Source organism: Fragaria vesca, linkage group LG6, assembly GCF_000184155.1.
Source record: "Fragaria vesca subsp. vesca linkage group LG6, FraVesHawaii_1.0, whole genome shotgun sequence".
NCBI lineage: Eukaryota > Viridiplantae > Streptophyta > Magnoliopsida > Rosales > Rosaceae > Fragaria > Fragaria vesca.
This window is the reverse complement of record NC_020496.1, coordinates 28,617,964-28,641,126: the sequence shown is the minus strand read 5'-3', so window position 1 is coordinate 28,641,126 and position 23,163 is coordinate 28,617,964. Positions and strand designations below refer to the sequence as shown.

Here is a 23,163-nt window from a genome sequence, read left to right as displayed (position 1 = left end):
CAGTTTTCCTCTACATATACATAAAGCATGTTTCAAAAAATATACACAAAGCAGGTATTGTGAGGCCAACTAAAATCTATATGCTAAATACTATTTTAAATACACAAATTACTATTGTCCAATTGATTGAATAACGCATGGGGTATATCATATTGCGAAAGAGTTGAGAAAAGTTTCACAAAATACATCCCAGAAATTATCTTCTCAAAGATCTGTAGAACAAAACAAAAGCCTTGGTCAAATCTAGATCAAATTACATGTCTTTACTTCGAAAAAGAAACCCTGTCCAACAAAGTCGAATTTGGCACTTCTTCATTGCGTAGACCTTTATGTAGGAAAATACCTCCTTATTTTCTGAAACCGGCACAAACCGCGGTCCCATTGCCGCTTGGCGCGTCCCCAAACCCGCACAGGGGCCCTCATACCAACCCCCCTTGCCTCGTTGTAACCAAAAAAGAAAAAAACCTTACCTTATCTAGAAAATCTACCGTTACCCGCAGTTGTTCCTCACACCCCCTATCCCTCACATCCTCACCCTCCACTCCCCTTTCCTCCCTGCCCCACCACCTCCCCATCAACGGCCCAGATTCACTCTAGGGTTTTCCCTATATCAATTTCTCACAGCCTTCATTTCACTTCTTTAGTGCGCAGTTCCGCTGCCCTCGGCAAAAAAAAACCTATCATCTCCCCTATTCTCTCCCCCTCTCTCTCTATCAACACATTCTCTCTCATCACCCACGCGCCGCCACTCACCGGCGGCATCGCCCCCCTTCCCCACCGGTCGGATCTCCGGCTATTTATCCCTCCGCCCCCTTCCCTCTCCTCTCTTTCATAAAACAAAAAAAAATAAATAAAAAAATTCCAGTTTTTTCTCTGAGCAGTTGGAGAGCGTCAGTAGTGTGTTTGCTTTTCGGTTAGTTATTTTCTTCCTTCGGGTTTTCCGGTAGTGAAATAACAGCGAGGAGAGGGAAGAAGTTTTTGTTTTTAGATTTATTTTAAACAAAAAAAAGAAAAAAAATTAGGGTTTTTGGGTGAAGATGGCGCAAGCTCAGGCTCAGAACGCGAACGCCGCGGCGGCGGCTGCGGCTGCTAACGGCGGCGGTGGGGCGAACCAGTTTGTGACGACGTCGCTTTACGTTGGGGATCTGGACCAGAACATTACGGATTCGCAGCTGTATGACTTGTTCAATCAGCTGGGTCAGGTGGTGTCGGTTAGGGTTTGCAGGGACTTGTCCACCCGGAGGTCGCTTGGTTATGGCTATGTCAATTATGCCAACCCTCAGGACGGTATGTCGTTTGTTGATTCAGTTTGAATTTCGAAGCATTTGTTATATGTTTATTACTGGATTGGTTTGAGTTTAGGAGACTATTTGGATGATCAGTGTTTTAGATTCAGTATAAGTGGATTAGGGGAAGATTATGTTTTACAGGATAGGAGTGAACTCAGCTTAGTATTGTGATTTTCGTGTGCAAGTAACATTCTTTGTGGCGAGGGGGTGGATTGCGCAGTTAGTGTTGTGTGTTGAAAGGTTTAGACTTTGAGCATTTTGGGAACAGAGATTTGTGTGAGGGATGGGGAAACCAAATTTTAGAGTGAGTTTGCTTTTCTTTTACGATGGTTTGATAGGATAATAGCACATTTGTGGTTGTCAGTATGTTTATTACGCTGTGGTCTGAGGGAGGACTATAGTGAATTGGTATGTTTACATTCGGGCTATTATGTGAGGGTCACAGTACGAGTTCTTACTAGTTTGAATAGTTATGTTTTCTGGACATTTTAGACTTTGTGAACTTGGGTTTTCAATGATCAAGAAGCTTTTGTTATAGATCTTAGATGGGATTATCTTTTTTTCCCTATTGAAATGTCAAGATTGGAAGATTTGTCGGGGTCCTCTTTTTTAAATCAAAAAGTTTAATTTTTTTTTTCTTCTCCATCATCTAAATGCTGCCATTCTGCATGGATTAAAATTGAAAGTTGTTTTCTGAAAAGTAAATGCTTGCTGTTCATAAGGTTCTTGATATGTATCTTGAAAAGTAAATACTATTTTTTTTTCTCCTGAATTGTTTATACTTGCTGTTTCTTGAAAAGCAATGTGCTATTCCCCCTATTATTTTGAGGTCGTGCCTTGGTTTTCTTATAATCGTTATATTATCCAATGATCTGTGATATATCTTTTCTATCAAATAAACCAAATAAGAAGACAGAGGGAGCGCTGATAAAAAGAGAGCGAGTATTTTTTTTCTTCAGTCCTACTCACTTTTCTTGTTGATATTTGTCACAGCTGCTAGGGCATTGGATGTGTTGAACTTCACTCCTATAAATGGAAGGCCCATTAGGATCATGTACTCTCACCGTGATCCTAGTATTCGTAAAAGTGGGGCTGGAAATATATTTATTAAGGTATTTTTTGAGATATTGTATATTTTTATTTGTCATCATGAATTTGATCAGATCCCTTGCTGACACTGTTAGTTGTATCAATTTGGCAGAATTTGGACAAAGCTCTTGATCATAAAGCCTTGCATGATACATTTTCTTCGTTCGGCAACATTCTTTCTTGCAAGGTGGCGGTGGACTCCTCTGGCCAGTCAAAGGGCTATGGCTTTGTGCAATTTGATAATGAAGAAGCTGCCCAAAAAGCTATTGCTAAGTTGAATGGTATGCTTATAAATGACAAGCAAGTTTTTGTAGGACCATTCCTTCGCAAGCAGGAAAGGGATGGGGTTGCTGACAAGTCCAAATTCCAGAATGTTTATGTTAAGAATATATCAGAATCGACTACTGAGGATGATTTTACCAAAATTTTTGGTGAATTTGGACCAATCACTAGTGTAGTGATCATGAGAGATCAAGAAGGAAAATCCAAGTGCTTTGGATTTGTCAACTTTGATAATCCAGATGATGCTGCCAGAGCTGTTGAGGCTCTGAATGGAAAGAAATTTGAGGATAAGGAGTGGTATGTTGGGAAGGCCCAGAAGAAGTCTGAAAGGGAAAATGAACTGAAACTTCGATTTGAACAGAGCATGAAAGAGGCAGCAGACAAATATCAAGGAGCAAACTTGTATGTTAAAAACTTAGATGATAGCATAGTTGATGACAAACTTAGGGAGCTCTTCACTCCATTTGGCACAATTACCTCGTGTAAGGTATGTAGGAGTCTCATTGCAAATCATCTGTCACAACTATTCTAAATTATCTGAAAAGTATTGGCCTCATAAAAACTTCTCTTCTTGAACATGAGCAGGTCATGCGAGACCCCAGCGGAGTAAGTAGGGGTTCTGGTTTTGTTGCATTCTCAACTCCTGAAGAAGCAAACAGAGCTGTAAGTCAATTTTGTATACGAGTTATTGAAGTGTCCTTTGACGCTCCCAATGCTAAGCTTTTTTTAAAGAAAAGTGTTACCCCTTGTGAACAATTATATGAAATGGTTTTTAAAACATTTGTTGCTGTACAGGCTAAACTTTTGACAGGATTTGAGGATGTTCAAATATGTTAGTGTTCATGTAATGTATATAAAATGGTTTTAAAAACATTTGTTGCTGCATAGGCCAAACTTTTGGTAGGACTTGTGGATGTTCATATATGTTAGTGGTCATGTAACGTACAAAGATTTATGTTTTTCTTTTTGTTTGGTAGCTTGCGGAGATGAATGGAAAAATGATTGTAAGCAAACCTCTCTATGTTGCACTTGCGCAACGAAAAGAAGATAGAAGAGCGAGACTCCAGGTATGTTGGTTCTTCTCGTGTCACTATTTTTGTTTCATCATTGCGCGTTCAATGATTCATCAGTCTTTTTAAAGTTTTATGCATATTTGCCACCTTCACAGGCTCAGTTTTCTCAAATGCGGCCAGTTGCAATGACACCTTCAGTCGCTCCTCGTATGCCAATGTACCCTCCTGGTGGTCCGGGTATTGGACAGCAAATATTCTATGGTCAGGCCCCACCCGCTATCATTCCCTCCCAGGTAACTAGTTATTTTATCTTTCTAATGTTCAGTCTCGTCTTCATTTAGTGTCTTACTGATTTACAGACTGTAGCAGTAGTAAGTATTTTGCTTCATCTTTTCGGAATTTGTAACCAGTGATTGAAAATTTCTTAACAATTCTATATTAAGCTTATAGTCCTGCCTTTTAATAAACATGTCCGACTTGTTTTCTGTTTCATTCGTGGGGGTGTTGTTCATTCTGGCTTTATTTCTTTTCTTTGTAGCCTGGATTTGGATATCAACAGCAGCTGGTTCCGGGTATGAGACCTGGTGGTGCTCCCATGCCAAACTTCTTTGTGCCAATGGTTCAGCAGGGGCAACAAGGGCAGCGTCCTGGTGGAAGACGTACAGGCCCTGCGCAGCAAAACCAGCAACCAGTTCCATTAATGCAATCGCCGGTTAGAGTTGTCTCTCTTCCCCTTTTATGTGTTGTATGCATGCACTTAGATTGTTTGACTTAGTGGCTTCATAATTACAGATGCTTCCAAGAGGGCGTGTCTACCGTTACCCGTCAGCGCGCCCTATGCCTGATGGTCCAATGCCTGGTGTTGGTGGAGGCATGTATTCTGTTCCATATGATCTGTCTGGCATGCCATTGCGTGATCCAGCACTGTCTCAGCCTCTTCCAATTGGGACTTTGGCTAGTGCCCTTGCAAATGCTACACCAGAGCAGCAAAGGACGGTAAGTAATCTGTTGGTCCATGTCAATTGTCTAGTACTCGATGAGTTATAGAAGTCTAATGCTGAAAGTTGGGACTTTGGTGGTACGCCCTTAGCATTGTGGCTTTGTTTTTGTGCTGCTTGTGACAAAAAGTACCAGCTAATGATGACTGCTGCTGTTATTGACAATATAATTGGACTCTGTGTTATCTCATTGTCTGCTGTGTGAAAATTTTTAGATGCTCGGGGAGAGTCTTTACCCGCTGGTGGACCAGCTGGAACCTGACAATGCAGCTAAGGTTACTGGCATGCTTCTTGAGATGGATCAGACTGAGGTTCTGCATTTGCTCGAGTCACCTGAAGCTTTGAAAGCAAAGGTAGCTGAAGCTATGGAGGTTCTGAGGAATGTTGCTCAGCAGCAGCAAGCTGGCGGTGCAGCTGATCAACTAGCCTCAATGTCGCTCAATGATAATCTTGTTTCTTGAGAGTTTAATTGCCGGCGTGTGTTGTCTTTGATAACGGAGAGGACTTGTTCTATTTTAGGTGTGGATGGGTTTTGATACAGTGAACAGCAAGTATCTCAAGTTAGGTAGACGCTGGTTTGGTTTTGGTCTGATCTGTGAGCTTTTGAAGTTTATTTTGAGATTGTGACGTTTATGCATAAATACTTCTATGCACATCTGTTGCTTTCCTTATATTCTTTTGGCCCAAAGGATGGTATTGTTTTGAAGCTAAATTGCAATTGGGACATTACCTTGTCCGAATCAATTTAGATTCACCGGTCCTCTTCATAATACTGTCTTTGTTGTTGCATATTGTCGGGGTATCAATATTTGAATTCTTCAGTATTTGAATTCTTCAGTAGTTGGGTATCAATATTTCCAAGTAGTGTTGATTTCGAGTCTCAACCTCGCACGTTTTGCATTATTTGCAATTTTTTTTTTCATCTTCTCGTTAAATTCATATGACAAAAGAGACAGCACGATACCTTGTAACCAATAAAATAAAAAAATAAAAAAAAGACAGCACGATTAGAATATTAGCTAATTGATAATGCTATTTAAAAGGAGTTACTGTAGCAATGATTGTAGCAAATCCTGCAATCATCTTCTGTAATTCTGTCTGTAATAGATCTTTCCTATTCTGAGAGAACCCAACTTGCTGAACTAAGCTAAGACTTGTGCCCCAAATTCTCAAAGCTGTACCTGCTCAGGAATTCAAGCTTCCTTGCTTGGCTGTTCCCAGGTTAGTCAACAAAATCATATATTTGGTTCCATTTTCAGAGCATTAATTAATCAGAAGTTCTTTTGTAAGTTGCATGCATCATCGATCCAATATATTGTTACTAGCTTCTTTCCATAACTATCGGCTAAAGCCAAGTAATGAAGCTCCCTTGTTCCCTTGTTCAAAGATATATATATATATATATATATATATATATATATATATGTTAGCTAAATCATAGTTTCATTACGCCCAGATGATTTTGCATCATCGTTTGCTTCGTTCTTCATTGCATCGTTTGCTTGTGTTTTCAGGATAATTATAAGATGTGGGAGATTATTGGTCCAGTAATGCAACTTGGTGAGTGGCTGTGGAGTCCTGTGAAACGTGGGATGAGTTACATGGTTCATTACAAGAGAAACTTACAGTCTCTTGGCGATCCTGTTCAGAATCTTGAGACGATGCTTAATAGTCATAAACAATCTGTGGATATTGCTCAAATGAGTGGAGAAGATATCAAGCCCGAGGTTCAGATATGGCTGAGAAATGCTGATAAGGCCATGACATATGTGGAAGACGGTGCAGCTAGAGCAGGGGAGAAGTGCTGTATAGGATGGTGCCCGGATTTGAAATGGCGTTACAATTTGGGGAAGAAAGCATCAAACCTGACAACAACATTGAACAAGCTGGTAGAAGAGGCAAAATTTGAGAGTGTTAACCTTCAAGTTCGACGAGCACCTGAAGTTCAGAACTTAATCTTTACTGAAGGGTTCCAAGAATTTGAAGCAACTAGACAAGCCATGGATAGAGTCATGAACGCGCTGAAGAAAGATGAGGTCACAATCATTGGGGTCTACGGCATGGGTGGCATTGGAAAAACAACTTTGGTGAAACAAGTTGGTGCACTAGTGTGTAAAGATGGTCTCTTTGATCGTATGATTATGGCTGTTTTCTCTCAGAACCCGGTGGTGGTGCAAATTCAAGACCAACTCAAAGATATGCTGGCCTTGCAGTTGCATGAAACAACAGAAATGGCAAGAGCAGCTAGACTGAGGGAGAGGATTATCAGAGCAAAGAAGATGCTCATAATCTTGGATGATATTTGGGAGACAATAGATCTGTCTATCATAGGAATTCCTAGCCTTGACGAGCTTGGAAAATGTGGTTCCATAGTCATCCTCACCACAAGGAGACTACCCGTATGCCGTGCCATGCGGAGTGACGTGATGATCCCACTTAACCGATTATCAGAAGATGATTCTTGGAACTTTTTTGTGAAGAATGCTAACAGGTCTTTTGAGTCGATCAATTTCAATGAGGTAGCAAAGCAAGTGGCTAGAGGGTGTGGTGGCCTCCCGGTTGCATTAATAGCAGTCGCAAGGGCACTTGGAGATAAAGACCAGCTAGAAGAATGGCAAGAAGCAGCTCGACGATTAGAGGTTTCCCAACGTGCAATTCTTGATGATGACGGACGTGTGCTCAGATGTATAAAGTTAAGTTATGATTACTTGAAAAGCGAGGATGCAAAATCATGTTTCTTGCTTTGTTGCCTCTTTCCAGAAGACTATGATATTGAAAAGATGATAATAGAAAAGATGATAACTTGGCAGAATGAATTTTATTGATACAAAGGAGATTACATATACAATGAACGATAGAAACTAACTAGGAAACTATCCTATAATTATGAACAATATCAGGAAACAAATATACACATATGAACTCATTCCTAATAGGGAAGATAGATCAGATTTGCTGAATATTTTCCTTACATTGCAGCTTTGACTTTCCAACAGATATCTCAACAAAAGAGTTGATCAAGTATGCACTTGCGAAAGGGTTGTTTCGGGATGCTGCCTCATTTGAAGAAGCCAGAAGCAGAGCGCGTTCGGTGTTCAATCATCTTAAAGCTTCCAGCTTGCTTTTAGATAGTGAACACGTGAGGATGCATTATGTGATTCGGGATATGGCCATGTCAATTGCAGCATCTGAATATGGTGATGGATTTTTAGTCAAAGCTTGGACACGAATAACGGTTTGGCCAAGTAATGCATATGAAGGCCACTCTGCAATCTGTTTAATGAGAAATGACATCCAGAAGCTTCCTCAAGAGTTGGTATGTCCAAGACTCCAGATTTTTTTGAAAGTCTGCATGAGTTGAAGCAGGGACGGAACCAGGAATCAAAAGTGGGTTGGGCTAATTTTCACACAGCACACTTACAAAATATTTTTTGAAGTATTCTAAATGAAGTTGGATTAGCAGAGAGAGAAAGAAAGTGGATGAAAATGAAGAGACAAAAGGTTGCCTGCCTACAGCTGAGTTTAAGAGACATTGCGGATAGAAAATCTGTATTAAGCAAAGAAGCTAAGAAGACTGCATGTATATATAAAGGATATGGTCAGTTTTGACTTTTGAAGCAGGAAATCAAAAGAATACGAAACTATTCTTGGAATAACCTACATGCTAGCAAGAATGATGCGAATATAGCCGATAGCACAAGAACGATGCAGAGATGGAAAACATGTCCCCAGTTGAATCAACAAGGAAATCACAAGAACTTTGTTGTGGATATGTCATATATGGTATGGCAGTAGTAACTATTAGAATCTTGGATAGCCAATTTGGCTTCATTGCATTTTTAAGGTTAAGGATTGTCATCATTATATAATCCTCATAGCAACAATATTCTCTGTGTTGCTGAGTTGAAAAGGTATCTAGAGATGAAGTACAGAAGCGGCGAGAATATATGTACCCAGGTAAATAAGACATTAAATTTTTTTTTTTTTCATTGGGCTAGGCTGGGCTATGATATATATATACCTAGGTTTTGACCCAATTTTCGGTTGGGCTGTAGCCCATACAGCCTTTGCTGTAGTTACGTCCGTGGTGGTGGTGGTGGTGGTTGCAAGTCTAAGACCTTCGGAAGAAAAACTATGTGAGTGCATCTGTTTTTTTTTTTTAGAGTTTTCAAAAACATCTATAAATATGATCACCAGTATTTGAGAAGATTTTTGATCAAATGTCTTACCAGTTGATGCTTGAAGATTAATTCCCCTCCCAACCTCATTAAAATTTGTAAACATGCATGAAGAAGATTACCAATAACAAGATATAGATTTCAGGAAGCTGAATAAGATTAGATCATATTCAACAAAGGGTATATGTGAGGATCTGTTGGGTTGTAGTGTTGGTACCTGATAGAGAATTCCTGCTTCAGATAGAGCAAGAATTTTCTGACTGAGATTGTATGAGCTCCAGATATTGGTAAATCATGGGGGGCTATGACCCACTGTACCCCATTCCAGAACCTCTCATAGATAGACCCACTTTGACCAGTGATCCAGATTGATGCATCAGTCATTTTGGTCAATGAAACTCTCTTTCTCAGAGGCAAAGCATCCTCCTTGTCATAACCATCCACTTTGTTTTTCAAGCTCTCCCTCAATCCTGGAACATCCTCAGAGTGCATGTGTTTATATTGTTGTTTTTTACAAGAGTTATTATCTTAAATGACCAATATTGATTACTAACTTTTTGTTCATTTTTTTTTATAGTGCACAGTATGTGAAGAACAGTTTGGAGATGAGTACCAATTTGAATCCCATCTTTTGAACGATACCTGCACTCAAAAGGTGGTGACTGTGAAGAAACCTGAAGAACTCAAATGTGGCACGTGCGGCAAGGATTACACAGGAAACAAAAATGGATTCGAGGCCCATCTCAAGAGCACCAAGCATAAGAACACTTGAATGACTTCAATATCTTTTGGTCTTTTATAACAAAGAGAAAAAAAAATACAATGGTATCTCACATTTGAATCATTATCAACTTTCATATCTGAACTTTCTGAAATATTACATTGGTATCGCAAGTATGTAGCTTGATCTCACTTTAGTACCTGTAACTCATTTTGCCATCATGGCGTCTGTCAGACGATAAATTTTTAGGGATATTTCCGTCCTTGCATTGTTCTTGTTCTCTAAATTTTTTTTTTTCCTTTTTCCTACATAATTGGGCAAGAACTTGTTAGGGTAGGAGCCCTAACTCTCAAAGCAAAAGCGAAGAAAGGAAATGAATAAAGTAAAACAACTCTAAGGCTTCATTCTGAGTTGGGGCAGATGAATTGCTGTTCTTGATTTTGGCTTGTTTCGAGATCGAGTACGAGATCAGAGACCGGAGACGAGACTATATTGGGTCGAGACAGAGAGCATGATTTTCCACAATTTCGTGAAATGGAATTGTTTGAACCAGCTTGAAGCAAACCATAACAAAGTTCCCAAAAATATGTTTGGATCGATGATGGCCATGATGAGAAGGGGTGCCCCGGCCGTGCCCCCATTTCTTTACATCCATGATAATGATGGATGAAGATTCCAAGAACGAAACATGGAGAATGGAAGTTCCTGATACCACTTCCCTCTACATCAAGTTCCTTCAAGATCTGTAGCTAAGTGAGAAAATTTGAGAACCCAGCGAGATAGAGCTGGGTTGGGGTGGACTGATGGAGGGACTATGACGAGAATACCATTCAAATTCTAACAGGTGTTAGTCAACTTAACGGTCAAATGGGTTTTAGGTACTTATGTTATATAAGAGTATGAACTTCAGTGGTCGGATACCAAAGTTACTAATAGCTCAAATGTGAGATACCATTCGTATTTTTTACCCTATAACAAATGAGACATTTAGGAACTTGAGAGCTTGCTTTTGTGAAACTTTCGAAAAACATGTATGGAGTCTTGAGCATTTACTATGAATTTATTTCGTCTTTATAAAAATTTAAACATTTGGACCCTCACTACTAAAGTATTAGCAGTCAAGTAGGAGACCAAATGATGCAACTCTACTTCGTTTTTACTTGTACAGTAAGGGCAAGAGAGTGAAACGAAACAACGCTACAAGGTAGCCTTAGAGCATCTCCAACAGCTTCTCTAAATTTTTGAAATTCTCCAATTTAGAGAAGATTTTGGGTGTTTTGCTCTAACAGATTCTCTAAAACTTTCTCCAAAATAGGGAATGTGATAAAAGAGAAATCCAAATTCCCCAAATCTGCAGCATTCTCCAAATTTTATATAAGGATTTGGGGAATCATCTTGAAATCTCCAAAATAGAGAATCTGTTGGAGTTGTAGAATAAAAATTGCTTGGAGCATTAACTTTTGCTTCTCTATAATAGAGAAATTATGGAGAAGCTGTTGGAGATGCTCTTACTAGAGTTTTCAGGGTTACTGAAATCGATTGCATGCGAAGAAGGGAGTTCAGAGATTATTCTTCAGTTATACTTCGCAAAAGACAAAGCATGATAGTTTAACTTTAAAGTGAAACATGCATGAAAAAAAGCATAGGATATAATTAAATTTGAGTTTAGCAAGAAGCTATGGTAAGCTTGTTTTAGTAAGGATAGCGGTTGGGGTAGAAGGTGGTGTTCATTCTGCCCATATCTGGGGACGAGGTTTGGTACTTAGATAATGTTATATTTGCCATTCAATTTAATGGACACTATTTGGTTGTTATTTAGGCTATGTGGTGGAATGGCAACAGTTTTGGTTGTTCACAATAATCACTACATTATTGTGAAATGTATTATTGTGATGTGATGTGTAATTTGATCAAAATCTTAATTTTACAGTTTCATAATGCGGAATTTTGATCACATTCAATCAAATTTTACATCTCTTAGTCGGAGTAAGAGTAGCAAGAAGTTGAGAAGTATGAGGGTATGCAACACTCCCATGTAAATTGGGAATTGGTCTATGGTCGATTCAGTAACAATTAAACAGTAATTTATGGTTGCACCTATATATAGTGCTAGAGTTCGATTTTTCCTTCGTTATGATATGAATCATGCATGAAAAAAAAAAAAAAAAAAAAAAAAAAACTAAATATATAAGTTATAAGATTAAGAAACAAATTCTGATCGAGAACAAATATTACTTTGCCCAGAATTGGCAGATTAATTCAATAGTGCGTTGCTTACATTTGAAACGTTGGCACAACCCATATTGGTAATCTATTAGTCTTCTTTAGCAATGTAGAAAGCTGTGAAGACTTTTTATCTTGAACATCATACACACCAACATGAAACCTTTTATCTTCCAAGTTACATATGCCAAAATCTTGAATCCCAGATCCATCGACTTTAGTTTTTACGTTAACGAAATCATGGTTGAAATATATGCAATTTGGCTGACATCTTGGAAAATATAAAGCAACTACGGATACCGAAGAGTTATCCCCTAAAAAGATTGCAACATCGCCTAAGGTGTTTTTCTTTATCCACCTTAACTTATCGAATTTCTCCGATCGCAAATCTAATTCATATGCTTCAAAATTTCAAGTTTCATGTTCAAATACTTCGAAACCTAGAGGTCTGTGAGTAATTAATGTGCCTTCGAACCATCAAAAAATTCCTCTTAGTTGAATCCATGACAAGATACTCTTTCCTGCTTTGATGTTGACGCTCTTGTTTAACTAATAGCGCCACCTGTTAAAAAAAAAAAAAAGACAAACTGGTGGCGCCACACGTACTATATCAAAGCAAAAATTATCTCTCAATTTCTCTTTAGAGCTATTGCTAGTGGCAACGTCAAAAGACACAAGTCTGTTGCTAGACAAATGGTAATCAAGACGTCGAAGAGCATAGCACGTCTCTTGAACAATTGCAACATTTTCAAAATGGCCCCACTTTTGATCAATATATGTCCATTTTGTGTCCTGACCGAGTCTGAAGACTGCCAAATATTTTTTGTTACCAAATACAATAGCAACAAAGCAATCATTCGCGTTTAATATTGGATCAGCTGAAATTGTTGCGCTGCGTACATAATGCTCAAACTCTGTCCTCCCCTCTTCTTTGCGCAACGGAGGAAGGTGAATGATCGAATTTTCCTTTTTTCTTATGCCCTTAACCCTAAAGAAGGGATTTATTAAGGTTACCGCAAAGTTTTCCTCAACATATATCAACCATCCTCTAGAAGATCCACAAAATCGCACATTCGGCATCTCTAATTGCAAATCAAGGACTTTATCATTGATGAAGTTGTACGCGTGAAACGTATTCTCGCCCTTTTCGGTAGAACTAGAGATTAACAGCATGGGAGGACGATTATAACATGACATTATCTTACTCTTGGCGGTGCTCTTCTTGGCAGCGTAATTCCATGACCAACAAACAAGACTGAAATTCAAGTAATCCGACACCAACTCCAACCTCTGTAGGATCGAATCCAAAAGCTCGTCGGGCAGTTCTGCCCAATCTGAGATAGACATATCTCGTAGTATATTAAGTTATTAACTCTGATTAGGGATCGTATGTGTAAGAGCTGAGATAGACCTCCTCTATAGAAGTCTATTTATAGATGATAGATAATATTCTTGTACCCTCTAGGAATGGGAAATAACGTACTCAATCAATTGGGAAATTTGTTTCCTAATAACAATATGGAACAATTATTTTCTCGTTTCTTTAGGGAGTCCTAATAAACTCATTAGGGCTTCTCATAAAATAAAATAAAATAAAAATATTGTGTTTTTTTTTTTGGATTCAATATCGCAGTATCCTAAAGGCTTCTTAAACTTAAGGACTAATCCGTTAGGACCCGGACAACCAGCATGACATTGCTACCCGACAGTCCCTCCCCTGACCACATTGTTAATACCTTCAAATCATTCCTCGTAATATTCTTCCCTCCTCGAGGAATGGGCAAATACGTACTCAATGTTTCCTAATAGAAATAATTAAGGAATAATTATTTCCTCGTCTTTAGGGAGTCCTAATGAAAAGTGATATTTAATTAGGGCTAACAAAGCATTGTTAATATCTTCAAAACATGCAATATTTCACCTTTAAAAAAAACAAAACAAAACAAAACAACTTACAAAAGAAGATATCTAAAGAGAGGGATTGTATCTGATTGACATCTGAATAACAAATAAGTTATAGTTGCTCTTAAATCGATCAACAGGAGACAAACATGAAAGGTCTCAATTCTACATTCAAGTATATCAACTAAGCACCAATTTATCATCATAGGCTCATAGCCCATTACCGGCGTTATTCATTATCCGCCCAAGAATGCTTATTCATTTGCACAAGTATGAGTTGAACTTTGAAGGCAACGGAAAGAACAATAGCAACATATAACCCAAAGACAAAAAATGTGGGCATCAGCTGCAACCGCAAAAGGAGATCCTTTGAAATTTAACAGATCAGCCCTTCAACGAGCCAACTGCTTCTTCCAGAACTTTCTGCACCCTGCTCAACTTTGCCGATGATGACGCTGACAATGAATATCGACAGTTACTCACCATACTGCTCCACTTCCATCCGTAAATTTTCTAGATAATTCTCTTCTTTGCCCCTTGGCAACTATCCAGGACAGGAACCACTTGGGCATGAGCTAACATTTTCAGGCAAACTTCTCCGTACTACTGCCTCTTTTATTTACACTTTCCCCATTGGCAAGACTTCTCTCAGTAGTTCTGTCTTTTTCTTATTTTTTTTAATTCTTTTTTTTTCTTTTTTTCCTTTTCCTTGGTGCAATTTCTTCATGGTAAAAATCCCTCAGGAAACTAAGCATGCAATAGATAGCTTCTGCCCATTTTCCAAACAGCCAAACCTTCTAGATTCAAATCCAGAACCAACAGGACACCAATATGCAGCATCTTCTTTCCCCATTAGCCAAAAAGGCAAAACTGATACCTGCTCTCTTGACAAAATATGGCACATTTGGAAGCACCTTTTTCTCCATGCCTCTCTTGACATTTGAGTAGGTTTTCCAAACATTCCAAACAAAGCAACTGTAGGCAAAACGTCTCCACATAATCACAGTCTCCGAGGCAGCACCCACAACTAATACAACGAGTTATGCAGAGTATGCAAGCCCTGCACATCTGAGCCTTCTGATGTTTCCCTTGGCAAGTCTCTGCTGGGCAATCATAAACTAAACTTAATCTCTGGCACCTGGGGCATGCTTCAATGTCGATGGCACAATCATCATCACAAGAGAGATAGGATAGCCCACCATGAAAATAACGTGGTTTTGGGGCTTTAACCTGAATATGGTTATCTGCACTGAGCAAACATTTTAACTCTTCATACTGCTTGTCTGTTATACCAGAGAGACCTCCAATTCTCAAGTGCTTTATACCAGGCTTGCCTGCAGATTTTAAGGTCCTTAGGTTTAACAAGATGCTCTCGACACTTATTTTTATACATCCTGGAATACTCAACTGCGTAAAAAAGAAAAGTACAATAACTTCAGTTAGTTAACCACATAAATAAGGTACAACGAATGCCTACAAATTTCAATATGAAAAACAGGACATGACTGGTGCACTAAGTTTAAACATTAAGACTAATCACAAAAAACAAAAAATGAAAAAGATAGAAAAGTTTGTTTCAAAACGTGCGTCAGATACAATAATTTTAACAAGTTCTATAGTTCCTCGCTTTGATGACAAATGGTGCATGAGATATTGTCTTTTTAATAAGAAGCAGACACACAAGGTTTGTTTAACCATAATCAAGGGGAAAACAGAAATATGAAGTTTGAAATACGAAGATATGAGCACGAAGAAGTTAGAAAAACTAACATACAAACTTTGTCCTTTGTGGAGCAAGAAACGATTATAGAAGAACATTATACCAAACTCTATGTTACACTTTTGCATTCAATATGCCAATAAAATGGAGCAAGTATACAAATCCATAATCAGACAAAGAAACAGACAGCTGAAATATTCTCAAACATAGAGGATCAAAGTTTCAAGTACTTACTTTTGTCAGCCTTGGATTGCTGTCAAACACGTGATGCAGCCCAGTATCGGTGATCCATGCACAATGCACTAGACTTAAGGTTTGAAGATTACCCTGAGCCCTGCTAGTTAAATTTACAAGAGCATCATCGGTGACCCTCTCATTCAACGGCCAGTCAATGTTAATGCACCTCCATAGAAGAGGGTCGCTTTTGACTGCATGATTCAAAGACCTGCAGACCCGTTCAACCGAAAGAAGATCCTGAACGCCAAGATAACCCAATGCATAAAACATAGCATCATGTGGAGCACCTCCTTCACTATCAAAATTCTTTATACTACATTCCGGCCTTTCCATAATTCCAACCGGCAGTTCCTGAGCTCCATAACTAACATTCAAGTTCACCACATGGCCAAAACCCAGAAACTCCTCCACATTGTCGTCCAATACAAAACCTCCATCATTGATCCCAAACCCATCAAAGCTATCATATGGAATCGATATCCCATCAAACTTCACCTCACCCAGCTCCGGCTGAAATATCACAGCGCTATTCCAAACCCAATTCAGACCAGCAAACAACCCACCACCATCCACCTTCTTCTTCTTCTGCTCTTCCACCCCAAACTCATAAGACTCACACCCCTTCTCAAAATCCTCAAGCCAACCACTAATCGCCGTAAAAGTAGACCTCATATCCATCCCAAAAGGATCAACAGGCAACCTCTCAAGAATATCATCAACACAAGGCTCACTATAATGACTATTATTCTTCTTCAAATCTGAATTCGAACTCGAAGCATCACCATCCAAGCTCTTCTCTTTACATTGATCCCTCACATACCCATTAGAGCACCTAACAGCAGAACACAAACTATGCTCTGGGGAAGAGTACTTAGGCAAAACTGATCCCCTAGACAGATTCAAAGCCATCCTTTAGCCCCTAACAGACAGCTAAGAATCAAAACAAACTAAACCCAGAACAAAAAAATCAACAAATCCCCTCAAATTCAAAGTAGAAACACCATAAAAATCCAAACTTTGGGTGAAACTGAATCAAATTCAATGCAGCCCTCAATATTTCTAAGTACCAAAAGCATAAAAATCAAAACTTTGGGGTGGAATTGAATCAATGCAGCCCTGAATTTGTTCTAAAGTCTTGAAAATCCAAACTTGGGGTGGAATTGAATCAATGCAACAGTGTCCAATACAGAGAAGAAATTCTAATTCTAATATAAAAAGGGGATTGAGGGGAGAAATATATACCGAAATTTGCGAGGAAAGCCAAATCAACCAACCAACCAGGCGCAATGAGAATTTTGGAAGGTGAAAAAAGAGAGTTTGAGGTTCTAAAATTAGAGTGAAGGTTGGGAAATAGACGCGTGGAGAGAAAGTCTTCTTCTCCCTTTGGCTTCTTCTTTGGCCTTTACCTTGCACGAGAAGGACCTTGCCTCAACAATAAGATACAATTTCTTTTTCTTTTCTTTTTTTAATTTTAATTTTTTCACCCAAGATTGAAACCTTTTGAGATTCGACTTGCTACTTGGTAAATTTTTCATTTCCTAACCAGATATGGAGTTACACTGATTTACCTTTAAAGAAATATATAACCTTCTCCCTCTTTGTTAAGAGTTTTATTTGCAAAATCCAAAAACAAAAAAAATAGACATAATGATAATGAGCTTATTTGAAGAATGGCATAAGAGCTTCCTAGACTATCAAAACTCAAAAACATTGGTGGATATTTGAGGAGATGTCATTACTGACGAACAATTCATTCGTAATAGCATCATATAATATTGAAATTCAACGTGATGCATCTCTTCAAACTCAGGAGTTATATTTTCATACCTAGCGATAGACGGCATCAAATGGCAGCATTTGATCATTAAGAAAGGTTAGAGTACGGGAATTACTAAGAAGATGGGTATTTTCCATTAGTTAACGTGAAAATTATTCCATAGGTTACAACAAACTAACAAAGCAAATGCTGCTCCATCCAACTGGGATGAATTAGAGAAGCAGCACCTTACTACTCATGATGGCTAAATCTATTACACACAATACCGCACTCTTTATTTATTCTGCATTTTGAGCTTATTACGCTTGCAATTGAAAGAACAACAAATTTATGACACGTGTAAGCCCGAGCTGGGAAGCAAACAGGGAAGCACATCTACAAGGTGGGAGGGATCCATATATAGCCATGTGTTTGTACATAACCAGCTTTCTCTAGCAGCGCATCTGCTGCTTCAGGACCCCTACTGCCTGGTTTGTATGGAAGTGGCTTTAGCTCACCGTTGTCAATTCTGTGCAGAAGAGGTGTGAAGATTTCCCAGGCGGCCTGATGATTTACACAGCATATTAGTCAACATAGAGCATGGATACTGTGCCAAGAAAATAAGGGTACGATCAACAATTTGGTTTACCTTCAACTCATCTCTGCGTACAAAATGTTGTTGATCTCCTTTTATTCTGTCAATCAAATTCACATTTATCAATAAAAAGATAGAATAATTATCACTCAGTTATTTGAACTCTACTTACTGGGTCTATGAGTTCAGTGGATTTCGATATTTATATAGCTTTGAAAAAAAAAAAAATACAATACTACTACATAAAGGGCAGAGGCCATACGTGTCAAGAATAAGGCGTTCATAAGCCTCTGGGATTGCTACCCCTTGATAACGTTGCCCATATGACAAGTCTAATTCACTTTGGACAGTCGACATCTCAAGTCCAGGCTGCTTAACCTGCATAATAGAAATTGACTTAGTAAGTTAACATGAAGAAGATTGGGGACTCTAACTGCAATTCAAAATATGGCCAAGACTTTCTCTAGAGTGATATGCAACTTAATCGTATACCAAACACATAGTTATAGCGCTAGCTATTATATATTCTTCGATGCGGCAATATGTGCAAAAGCTAAAAGAAACGGCAATTTCACTACTGCATTATATGTATGCAGATTTTAAGTATGACAGAAAGGAGAACAATGTAGTGAGAGTGTTGCATAAAGCATTTAGGTATTGCGACCCAAAGCACCTAATATTGATTCCATTCATAGAAGAATGGGAGGCTTCTCCAATTTGGCATACAAATAAGATCTCAGACAACTCCAATAGAAACAATTTCTAAAACAGGGACAGGTAGACATGAATGTAAGTTTCTCTGTAATACCAAGGATATTTGCAACTCAAATTTATAAAACAGTAAAGTTTTTCCTCATACTACTACAACTGCTCAACAACAAATGCACATGAATTCGGAGATATCAGCTCAAATATATTATTAATACACTCGATAGTCAACACATACCGTAAGTTTCATGTACATAGCTTCTGAAGGTTGCAAGCGTATTACGAACTCATTCCTCCCTTGTTTTTTACCTAAATAATCAGATAATAGTCAAAAACTAACCACAGTAATATATTATATAAATCATCTTGAAACAATGATCTACAGTGTATTAACTATCGATATCCTTTACGGAAATGATTCATATCAGGCATTCATGATTCTGCTTTGATGCCAGAGTTTCAAGAAAAAGGAAGACTGGCAAGGGTATGAAAATATAATTGATTTTTATGTTATTTGTCAACATGTTAGTATGCAATTGATGGACTAATATGTTGAAACTAAGTTACTCAGAGTTGCAAAGGCCCAGTGCCTTACATCTGAATATGTCACCAGGAACATCCTTAAACTGAACCCTTATTTCTGCCTTTCTTGAATTCAATGCCTTTCCAGCCTTTAGTATGAATGGAACACCTGCAAAAGACGGTGTTGACAATGAGAACAAAGAAAGAGGGAATATAGCCCATAAAACTTAAACTTTTTTTTTCTCCAGGGTACCATACCTTCCCATCTTTCATTATGTATACGCAGAACCACAGTTGAAAAAGTGGGAGTGTTTGAGTGGTCAGGAACAGTTGGATCATCTGTATACCCATCATATTGTCCAAGAACAACTTCATCGTCGTTAATTGGAAGTACCGATTGAAGAACCTACATTTTGATTTATTAATCATCAAAAGTACAACAAGGAACTTTTGGAACTCACAGTACATGATGAAAGAACATCTGTTATATACGAAGAACACATTTCAGATTAATTATTTTCCTTTTGTAAACCAGCTAATAAATAAATTGGGAACACGCACCTTCACTTTCTCATCCCGGATATGCTCAGGTTTAAGGGAAACAGGCTTTTCCATGGCGACCAAACAAAGAACCTGCAGAGGGAAATTACATTGGTATGGAGTTTGGTGAAAGATCTGATGCATCATAATTTAAAGATGTTGCAACGATAAATATGGTCCACCAAGTTTATAAGAGACTTGGTGCTCAGTCTTAACTAAAGCATATGAGAGACTCAAAAAGACCACAAGTGAAATAATTGATGCTCAGTCTGATTTTAAATTGGTTTTTCAAAAGTAATGATGATTTATTTTATATTTTTATAATAGATGGCCAAACTTGTATCAAGATCTTACCTGCAATAGATGATTTTGGATAATATCGCGGATAATTCTGAGTAGAAATAAAACACAACCAATTAGTCAACACTTTTAGATGTATTTCAAAAAAAAAGAAAAAAAAAGACCAGAAACATTACAACAGAGGGAATATTCATCAAGATTTATTCCAGAAGAGCCATCAGGAAATAGGATTTCTTGGAAAACAATTATTGATAAAGCATTATTTAGGAACTGGAGCCATTATTTTTCGTTCAGGACACTTTTCAAAGAACAACTTGACACATTAGCATTCATGAAGCATACCCATATTCATCAAAATATCCACCTCGACCTTCAGTTCCAAAATCCTCCCTGAACACAATCTGCGAAAACAATACATTGTCAATGTTTGAAAGTACCACCAGTAATATACATTGTCAATGTTCTACTAACACTCAAATCAACAACACATAAGGATTCTCACCTGTACATTCTCTATGTTGTCTCGGTTCCAAAGGGGCAAAAAGAATCTATTTGCAAAACGAAGTACCAACTGTAAATTTACATAAGAATAAAATAAGCTGATTTCATGATTATCAATAACCAGAAACTAAGCATGTAGACAGAGATTATAACATTACCAAATTTTGCACCAATTCCTTTCCCAAATAGTGATCAATACGGTAAATTTGTGATTCATCAAACAATTCTCCAATCTGATTACTGAGTTTCTCTGCAGATTCCAAATCCTTTCCAAAAGGCTTTTCAACAACAATACGAGTCCAACCACCATGATCAGCTGTATCAATGTAATCAACAATATGTTAATCTACAGTGATTTCATTCCGGAACAGTTTAAGGAGAAAAGAGATGTATAGAAAGAAAAAATAATAATGGAACAAAAAAGTTTATTCTAAATATCTACATTAATACTACATTAGATAGAATTGGAAAAGGCTTACAGTTATTCATGCAATAGTTCTTGATCATGCCACAAACAGATGGATATACTGATGGAGGAAGTGCGAGATAAAAGAGCCTGCGAGACGATCCATCTGCACTGTTTTTGGAGTCTTCGTGAACTGCAATTTCCTTGTCAAGCTGCCGAAAACCCTCCTCACCATCATAAGAACCACTCACGTATTTGATCTACAAACAAAATCATCAAACTAGTTGAATATCTAAATATGGATGGAATTATACAAGACGCCAGCATAAGGCACTAACCAGTTGCAAAAATTTGGTTACTTCTTCCAAGTCCTTGGAGGAAGCTCCTTGGATAAGATATCTGCAGTTAGTACCAATCATCAAAGTCTATCATTTGATATAACATCTGTGAAAGAGAGTAAAAATAAAATTTCGAACAGCGGAAGTCACTGAAGCTGCCGTACTTGAGAGAAACTAATGCACAAAGGCAGGCAAGAAACCTCACCCACGTATGCGGCTTCTTAGCTCATCATCAGAAATCTTAGTCCTTGCATAGCCGAAAATGTGAACTTCATTTGGATTCAGGAACCCCTAAAGTGCAACCGACAAAAAGCAAAGTCACTAAAATTTCAACCAAAATTCATGATATAACACATACAAACACGGCAAAAGAACAAGATTAGCAAACAGACCTGCTTAAAAAGGTGGAACAGCGCAGGAAATGTCTTCTTCTTGGCAAGATCACCGGACGCGCCAAGCACGATAATCGACAGAGTCCCATTCTCAAGCACATTCTCCTCTTTAAAAGTTTCGCTTCTAAAATCGTCTCTTTTCTCAATCTTCCATGCTCCTGATCCCATCCTTCCTGAGCTGTTGCGCAACTACGTAGCTCGATCAGAGAGGCCGCACCTTCTGATCTATAAACACAAAGTCAATTACACACTCAACTACCTCTATATATGTAATCACTCAACTAAATTGACTAACTATCACTATTCCCAACACCACTGATCACCTAAATTAATTCAGTTTTATTTTCCTCCTACAACAACACCAGCTACCACCAAAAATTCAACTACCACTCTAACTATATCAACAGAAATAAATCGAAATTAGAGCGAATTATTCGGGACAGATCGAGAGAGTCGCGTGGCGAAACGCGCGATCGAATCCGAATAAGAATTGCATGCAAAAGCGAGGAGTTAAAGAGAATAACGAACCGGATTGAGCAGAGCGCGATCGAATTTCGGGAGCGAAGTTGAGATTGTGATGAGAGAGAGAGAGAGAGAGTGAGTGGGGACTGGTAGAAGAGAAGTCAGAAGTAGCTAGCTTTGAAAAAATGTGAAGAGTGAGAGAGAAATCTGGTGGAGGGGTTTGGTGGAAGTTGGGAACTTTGTTTTTTAAAGCTTAAGTTTTTAGAGAGAGAGAGACAGAAGAAGCCGCCTTACTTTGACGACGACGTTTTGGTGATATTTTATTGCGTCACCGTGTTCGTAATCTGTCGGTGCTCCAAAGCTTTTGTCTTTGTTCCTGCTTTGTATTTTTTGTTTTTTTGGTTACAATCAAATGGTAGTCGAGTAAGCTACCATTTTAAGGTCGGGAGTAATTTGTAGATATGACCCCTTCCAAAAAGATATTTTTCACAAGCTGAGGTTCGAATCAAGGACCTTCTATTACCAGGAGAATCCTTGTAGAGTCCACCCCATTTACAACCTAATATGCTTCCAATAGACCAACCACCTTAATTATTTCGTTGAACTTTGATATTCCCTTTGGGTCTCAACTCTCAAGAAATGAAGTATATGGTAAATTTTGGTAAGTGAGGTAATTACTGTCATTTTTTTTAACCCATTTGGTGATCTTCAGTTTTCAGCACCAAGTCAAGCAGTGAGCACACACTATTATATTTTATACGATCATATTTAAATGTATTTATCTAAACATACGTACTCCATGAATATGTGAAAGTATATATGTCAAATCTCGTGTAGTGGTGAAACCAAAATTAAAGAAGAGTTAAGTGTTGAAGATGTTGAAAACTATATATCCAAAGTTTGTATATCAAATTTGAATCTGAATGAGTTTGTGACGTGTTTCATATTATTAAGTGCATAGTTATGTACATTGGTTTTGATTTCTAAATTT

The 23,163-nt window shown here is 38.1% G+C and overlaps 4 protein-coding genes across 4 annotated transcripts; 2 read left to right on the top strand and 2 right to left on the bottom strand.

Annotated features, from left to right (window-relative positions):
• Positions 1 to 642: 642 nt before the first annotated feature.
• Positions 643 to 5,530, top strand: LOC101303920 (polyadenylate-binding protein 2-like). The gene is made up of 9 exons (XM_004303970.1): positions 643 to 1,287; positions 2,283 to 2,401; positions 2,491 to 3,147; positions 3,246 to 3,323; positions 3,638 to 3,727; positions 3,829 to 3,966; positions 4,212 to 4,385; positions 4,466 to 4,669; positions 4,887 to 5,530. Exons 1-9 carry the CDS (start codon positions 1,038 to 1,040, stop codon positions 5,130 to 5,132), a joined length of 1,956 nt encoding a protein of 651 aa, XP_004304018.1. The 5' UTR covers positions 643 to 1,037; the 3' UTR covers positions 5,133 to 5,530.
• Positions 5,531 to 5,747: 217 nt separating this feature from the next.
• Positions 5,748 to 9,621, top strand: LOC101300273 (disease resistance protein At4g27190-like). Its single transcript, XM_004305888.1, has 4 exons — positions 5,748 to 5,892; positions 6,186 to 7,356; positions 7,668 to 7,987; positions 9,427 to 9,621. Exons 2-4 carry the CDS (start codon positions 6,198 to 6,200, stop codon positions 9,619 to 9,621), a joined length of 1,674 nt encoding a protein of 557 aa, XP_004305936.1. The 5' UTR covers positions 5,748 to 5,892; positions 6,186 to 6,197.
• Positions 9,622 to 13,764: 4,143 nt separating this feature from the next.
• LOC101303628 (F-box protein SKIP14-like) lies at positions 13,765 to 16,711 on the bottom strand. The gene is made up of 2 exons (XM_004303969.1): positions 15,650 to 16,711; positions 13,765 to 15,102 (listed from the first exon to the last, which is right to left on the bottom strand). Exons 1-2 carry the CDS (start codon positions 16,559 to 16,561, stop codon positions 14,548 to 14,550), a joined length of 1,467 nt encoding a protein of 488 aa, XP_004304017.1. The 5' UTR covers positions 16,562 to 16,711; the 3' UTR covers positions 13,765 to 14,547.
• Positions 16,712 to 17,542: 831 nt separating this feature from the next.
• LOC101303345 lies at positions 17,543 to 22,368 on the bottom strand. The gene is made up of 16 exons (XM_004303968.1): positions 22,239 to 22,368; positions 21,711 to 21,935; positions 21,524 to 21,609; positions 21,319 to 21,379; positions 21,054 to 21,240; positions 20,733 to 20,890; positions 20,576 to 20,644; positions 20,416 to 20,474; positions 20,128 to 20,164; positions 19,795 to 19,866; positions 19,492 to 19,639; positions 19,307 to 19,402; positions 18,950 to 19,020; positions 18,266 to 18,381; positions 18,058 to 18,103; positions 17,543 to 17,972 (listed from the first exon to the last, which is right to left on the bottom strand). Exons 2-16 carry the CDS (start codon positions 21,876 to 21,878, stop codon positions 17,805 to 17,807), a joined length of 1,542 nt encoding a protein of 513 aa, XP_004304016.1. The 5' UTR covers positions 21,879 to 21,935; positions 22,239 to 22,368; the 3' UTR covers positions 17,543 to 17,804.
• Between the last annotated feature and the right edge of the window lie 795 nt (positions 22,369 to 23,163).

Excerpts from the sequence above, each read along its gene's own strand:
- LOC101303920 (XM_004303970.1), top strand. The coding sequence starts at position 1,038 with ATGGCGCAAGCTCAGGCTCAGAACGCGAACGCCGCGGCGGCGGCTGCG. Across the intron at positions 3,728-3,828 it reads ATAGAAGAGCGAGACTCCAG|GCTCAGTTTTCTCAAATGCG; the intron begins GTATGTTGGTTC and ends CCACCTTCACAG. Across the intron at positions 4,386-4,465 it reads TTCCATTAATGCAATCGCCG|ATGCTTCCAAGAGGGCGTGT; the intron begins GTTAGAGTTGTC and ends TCATAATTACAG.
- LOC101300273 (XM_004305888.1), top strand. The coding sequence starts at position 6,198 with ATGTGGGAGATTATTGGTCCAGTAATGCAACTTGGTGAGTGGCTGTGG. Across the intron at positions 7,357-7,667 it reads TGACGGACGTGTGCTCAGAT|ATATCTCAACAAAAGAGTTG; the intron begins GTATAAAGTTAA and ends ACTTTCCAACAG. Across the intron at positions 7,988-9,426 it reads AGAAGCTTCCTCAAGAGTTG|TGCACAGTATGTGAAGAACA; the intron begins GTATGTCCAAGA and ends TTTTTTTTATAG.
- LOC101303628 (XM_004303969.1), bottom strand. The coding sequence starts at position 16,561 with ATGGCTTTGAATCTGTCTAGGGGATCAGTTTTGCCTAAGTACTCTTCC. Across the intron at positions 15,103-15,649 it reads GCAATCCAAGGCTGACAAAA|TTGAGTATTCCAGGATGTAT; the intron begins GTAAGTACTTGA and ends TTTTTTACGCAG.
- LOC101303345 (XM_004303968.1), bottom strand. The coding sequence starts at position 21,878 with ATGGGATCAGGAGCATGGAAGATTGAGAAAAGAGACGATTTTAGAAGC. Across the intron at positions 18,382-18,949 it reads CTATGTACATGAAACTTACG|GTTAAGCAGCCTGGACTTGA; the intron begins GTATGTGTTGAC and ends TCTATTATGCAG. Across the intron at positions 18,104-18,265 it reads GAACGCCTTATTCTTGACAC|AATAAAAGGAGATCAACAAC; the intron begins GTATGGCCTCTG and ends TTTGATTGACAG.